At 44.6% G+C, this 5,708-nt stretch overlaps 1 protein-coding gene across 1 annotated transcript; it reads left to right on the top strand.

The window, feature by feature from the left end:
• The first annotated feature begins 4,251 nt into the window (after positions 1-4,251).
• LOC115457142 (olfactory receptor 1009-like) lies at positions 4,252-5,187 on the top strand. Its single transcript, XM_030186564.1, has one exon. It carries the CDS (start codon positions 4,252-4,254, stop codon positions 5,185-5,187), a length of 936 nt encoding a protein of 311 aa, XP_030042424.1.
• Positions 5,188-5,708: the final 521 nt, after the last annotated feature.

The following is a 5,708-nucleotide window of genomic DNA, read 5'->3' as shown; positions in this document are numbered from 1 at the left end:
GATCTCAGGCTCTACAGGTTACTTGCTGAATAGCACTTCTACGCCCATTCTCCACACCTAACACACTCCCTCCAAAACTTTTTAAAAAAAATAAATAGTGCGCACAGATGGCGAAACTAATGCAGAACATTTTAGTAAGTCATATGTTAGATATCTGCTGCTTTAGGCATATATTAATACCTAACGCAGCTTAGGAAAAATGATCCTTCAGATTGAAGGTCCTTTGGGGGCAGGGAAAGACCTACCAAAAGAACGTAAGAAAAGCCATACTGGGTCAGACCAATAGTCCATCTAGCCCAGTGTCCTGTTTCCAATAGTGTTCAATCCTGGTCACAAGTACCTGGCAGACTCCGATATTCACCACTGGCTGGTTAAGTTTGAACTGGTCAAAGATAGGTCTGGTGTGCATGTGGCCAAATATGGCTAAAAAGTGGTAGATAGGAAATCTAGACTGCCTCAATCTTGATTGACTGCACTTTTTGTCCTTTAGATTGTAAGCTCCTTTGAGCAGGGACTGTCTTTCTTTGTTAATTGTACAGCGCTGCGCAACCCTGGTAGTGCTTTAGAAATGTTAAATGGTAGTAAACTACAAATTTTCAGCAGGCCATGGCCGGCCATGTTCAGCTGATTTCACAGAGAGCCGGTTATGGTGCATTTAACCAGCCAAGTGCCAATCCTAGCTGGTTAAATGCTTTTGAATATCAGGGGGATTGAGGATATTTTGAAAATTCAATTGGCTATGTGGTCATCGGAAGTCTGGTCTATAACTTAGATAGCTCTGTTACTATCAGTACATTCTATTGGTCCCTCCATTTTGCCTTCCCCATTCCACCTAAATACCTCTCGCCTTCGACGCCTTCGTGGCCACACCTCTCCTACTCTCCTCCGCTCTCTTTTACTCCTTCTCTTACTCTCAGCCGGTGACATCAATCCCAATCCTGGCCCTCCTCACCAACTATTATCCCAACTCTCTACAGATCTCACCGCGACCTCTCTAACCTCATCTCTTTTCCTCTACTCCCCTCCTCTGCCCTTCTCTTGCGCCCTATGGAATGCCCACTCTATCTGTAACAAACTCCCCTATATCCAGGACCTCTTTATCTCGCGTCACCTCCATCTTTTCACCATAACAGAAACCTGGCTCTGCCCTGATGACTCTGCTTCAGTCGCAGCCCTCTGCCATGGCGGTTATCTTTTTTCACATACTCCTCGCCCTGCTGGTCGCGGGGGCGGTGTTGGACTACTTCTCTCTCTCCCTCCTCCAGATTTCAACCCCTTCTTCCACCTCAATCTCACTGTTTTTCCTCCTTTGAAGTCCACTCTATCCGCCTTTTCTCTCTTCTGCCTCTTCGAATAGCGGTCATTTATCGTCCCCCTGATAAGTCCCTTTCATTCTTTCTCAGTGATTTTGATGCCTGGCTTGCCTTCTTCCATGATCCTTCCTCCCCCTCTCTCATCCTTGGTGACTTCAGTATTCCTGTTAATGATCCTTCCAACTCTTATATTTCCAAGTTACTCGCTTTAACATCCTCCTTTAATCTCCAACTATGCTTCCCCCCCCCCCACTCATCAAAATGGTCACTGTCTTGATCTCATCTTCTCCTCCAACTGTTCACCCTCTAGTTTCCTTGCCTCTGATCTTCCCCTTTCTGATCACCATCTTATAACTTTCACACTTAAATCTCCTCCCTCCCAGTCCCGTCCTATCTTATCTAATTTATCTAGGAATCTTCACGATATTGACCCTTCATCTCTATCTTTTCATGTTTCAAACCTCCTCTCTACTGTGGCACCATCCACGTCTGTCAACGAGGCTGTTTCTTCTTACAACAATACTCTATTCTCTGCCTTAGACACTCTTGCACCTTTGATGACCCGCTCTATAAGGCGTACAAAACCCCAACCTTGGCTGACTTCTAATATCCGCTACCTACATTCCTGTACCCGCTCCACCGAACGCCTCTGGTGGAAATCTCGGGCCCTTGCTGATTTCTTACACTTTAAGTTCATGCTAATACAAAGATCACCTTCCAATTTGCTCTTTTACACGCCAAACAGGATTATTATATCCAACTGACCAACTCTCTTGGCTCTAACCCTCAACTTCTCTTCACCACATTGAACTCTCTCCTCAAGGTGCCCCCTCCCCCAACTCCCCCTTCATTATCTCCTCAGACCCTTGCTGAGTTCTTTCACGACAAGGTTCAAAAGATAAACCTTGAATTCTCTACCTCGCCACCTCTCCCTCCACTAGTCCATTCCCCTCTCTCTCCTTCCACTCATTCCTTTTCCTCCTTTCCTGAAGTTACTATTGAGGAAACTACACTTCTCCTTTCTTCCTCAAAATGTACCACCTGTTCCTCTGATCCCATTCCCACCCACCTTCTTAATGCCATCTCTCCTGCTCTTATTCCTTTTATCTGTCACATTCTCAACCTCTCACTTTCCACTGCGACTGTCCCTGCTGCCTTTAAACATGCTGTGGTCACACCTCTCCTTAAGAAGCCTTCACTCGACCCTACTTGTCCCTCTAATTACCGACCCATCTCCCTTTTCTCTCCAAATTACTTGAGCGTGCTGTTCACCACCGCTGCCTTGATTTTCTTTCCTCACATGCTATTCTTGACCCACTACAATCTAGTTTTCGCCCTCTCCACTCAACCGAAACTGCGCTTACTAAAGTCTCCAATGACCTATTACTGGCTAAATCCAGAGGTCTCTATTCCATCCTCATTCTTCTTGATCTTTCCGCTGCTTTTGACACTGTCGATCACAGCATACTCCTCGATATCCTGTCCTCACTTGGATTCCAGGGCTCTGTCCTTTCCTGGTTCTCTTCCTACCTCTCCCTCCGCACCTTCAGTTTTCACTCTGGTGGATCCTCTTCTACTTCTATCCCTCTGCCCGTCGGCGTACCTCAGGGTTCTGTTCTTGGTCCCCTCCTCTTTTCTATCTACACTTCTTCCCTTGGTTCATTAATCTCATCCCATGGCTTTTCCTACCATCTCTATGCTGATGACTCCCAAATCTACCTTTCTACCCCTGATATCTCACTTTGCATCCAAACCAAAGTTTCAGCGTGCTTGTCTGACATTGCTGTCTGGATGTTTCAATGCCACCTGAAATTAAACGTGACCAAAACCGAGCTTCTCATTTTTCCCCCAAACCCACCTCCCCACTTCCCCCGTTTTCTATTTCTGTTGATGGCTCTCTCATTCTCCCTGACTCCTCAGCTCGAAACCTTGGGGTCATCTTTGACTCTTCTCTCTCCTTCTCTGCTCATATCCAGCAGATCGCCAAGACCTGTCATTTCTTTCTTTACAACATCCGTAAAATCCGCCCCTTTCTTTCCGAGCACTCTACCAAAACCCTCATCCACACCCTTGTCACCTCTCATTTAGACTACTGCAATCTGCTTCTTGCTGGCCTCCCACTTAGTCACCTCTCCCCTCTCCAATCGGTTCAAAACTCTGCTGCCAGTCTCGTCTTCCGCCAGGGTCGCTTTACTCATACTATCCCTCTCCTCAAGTCGCTTCACTGGCTCCCTATCCGTTTTCGCATCCTGTTCAAACTTCTTCTACTAACCTATAAATGTACTCACTCTGCTGCTCCCCAGTATCTCTCCACACTCATCCTTCCCTACACCCCTTCCCGTGCACTCCGCTCCATGGATAAATCCTTCTTATCTGTTCCCTTTTCCATTACTGCCAACTCCAGACTTCGCGCCTTCTGTCTCGCTGCACCCTACACCTGGAATAAACTTCCTGAGCCCCCACGTCTTGCCCCATCCTTGGCCACCTTTAAATCTAGACTGAAAGCCCACCTCTTTAATATTGCTTTTGACTTGTAACCACTTGTAACCACTCGCCTCCATCTACCCTCCTCTTCTCCTTCCTGTACACATTAATTGATTTGATTTGCTTACTTTATATTTTTGTCTATTAGATTGTAAGCTCTTTGAGCAGGGACTGTCTTTCTTCTATGTTTGTGCAGCGCTGCCTTGTAGCGCTATAGAAATGCTAAATAGTAGTAGTAGTAAAATACTAAATTGCCCACTGAGAGGGAACATGGGATGCCCGAGTATAATGTACAACCCAGATAGACAAGTTGATGCAAATTAACCCATAGATAGCTATTCATTCTTGTGGAAGAAGGGTTTGCTGAATTTATTATAATTCTTTATGTTGCCTTTAGATTTATCATTCTTATTTATCAACGTATTCATTGTTTTCAGCTCTTCGAATGAAATTCATGGAATATACAAACCGAACCAGAGTAACTGAATTTGTTTTCCTTGGGCTTGTAAATACTCCTTCATTGAATGTGTTAATCTTTCTGGTATTTGCTGTTATTTACCTGATAACACTGACAAGTAATGTCACTATCATTGTGCTTGTAAAGTTGGATTCACGCCTTCACTCCCCTATGTATTTTTTTCTATGCTACTTGGCCCTGATAGAAATCTGGTACACTACAGCCACTATCCCCAAAATGTTGGCCAACTCCCTACAAGAAAGAAAGACAATTTCCTTTGTTGGTTGCTTCATGCAGATGTTTTTCTTCGTTTCCTTGGGAAGCACAGAGTGTGCCCTTCTTGCAGTGATGGCCTATGATCGATATGCGGCGATATGCAACCCCCTGCATTATTCAGTCATCATGAACAGTAGAATGTGTCTTCAATTGGCAGTTGTTTCAGGATCCGTTGGATTCACGAATGGCTTGGTACACACTGTACTTACATCTCGCCTACCCTTCTGTAAGAGCACTACAATTAATCATTTTGTCTGTGATATTCCTCCACTGTTGAAGCTGTCCTGCTCAGATACCTTCATCAATGAACTTTTAGCTTTCCTAGTTGGTGGCTCGGTGATTATGGGCTCCTTTGTTCTGACACTAATATCATATGCTTACATCATCACCACCATCCTGAAGATCCGCACCGCTGAAGGCAGACGCAAAGCTTTCTCCACCTGTACCTCCCACTTGACCGTAGTTAGCCTTTTCTTCGGCACCGTGACATACACATACATACGTCCCACATCAAATTATAGTTTGGACCAAGACAGAGTGATCTTCATTATTTATAGCACTGTGACGCCCCTCGCAAATCCTTTCATTTATAGTTTCAGAAATAAGGAACTACAGGGAGCTTTTCAAAAAGTCATGGTAAAAAACACCAGAATTTGAATGGAAAACATCTGTGAGTGTTTTGGACAATTTAAACGTTGGGCCTGCTGTTCAAAGCAATTCAAGTGGGCTGGAGAAGCTCCTGACTGGTTAAATCACACTTAGCAGGTGAGCTGCCATTATTCAGAGGCACTTAAGGGTTTTTTTACAAAGACACACGAGCGTTTTTAGTGCATACTAATGATTACATTAGAGGCGCCCATAGAAATATATGGGCATTTCTAGTGTTTAGCGCATGCTTAGTTTTAGCACGTGCTAACCATAACTGGGTATTAACTGGCCATGTTGAAAGTGGGCAGGAGAGGGGCATTGCAAAGAACAACTCATAAAAAAACTCCAGACCACCCAAAACACAGCAGCCAGGCTGATATTCAATAGAACACGCTTCGAAAATGTTCACGCTTTCCAAAAATACTAGGACTAGGGGGCATGCGATGAAACTACATTGTAGTACATTTAAAACAAATCGGAGAAAATCTTTCTTCACCTAACGTGTAATTAAACTCTGGAATCCGTTGCCG

Source organism: Microcaecilia unicolor, chromosome 14 (genome assembly GCF_901765095.1).
Source record: "Microcaecilia unicolor chromosome 14, aMicUni1.1, whole genome shotgun sequence".
NCBI classification, from domain to species: domain Eukaryota; kingdom Metazoa; phylum Chordata; class Amphibia; order Gymnophiona; family Siphonopidae; genus Microcaecilia; species Microcaecilia unicolor.
This window is presented reverse-complemented; position numbering and strand designations above follow the sequence as displayed.

Bases quoted from the DNA above. Each gene is read 5' to 3' on its own strand.
- LOC115457142 (XM_030186564.1), top strand. From the start codon at position 4,252: ATGGAATATACAAACCGAACCAGAGTAACTGAATTTGTTTTCCTTGGG.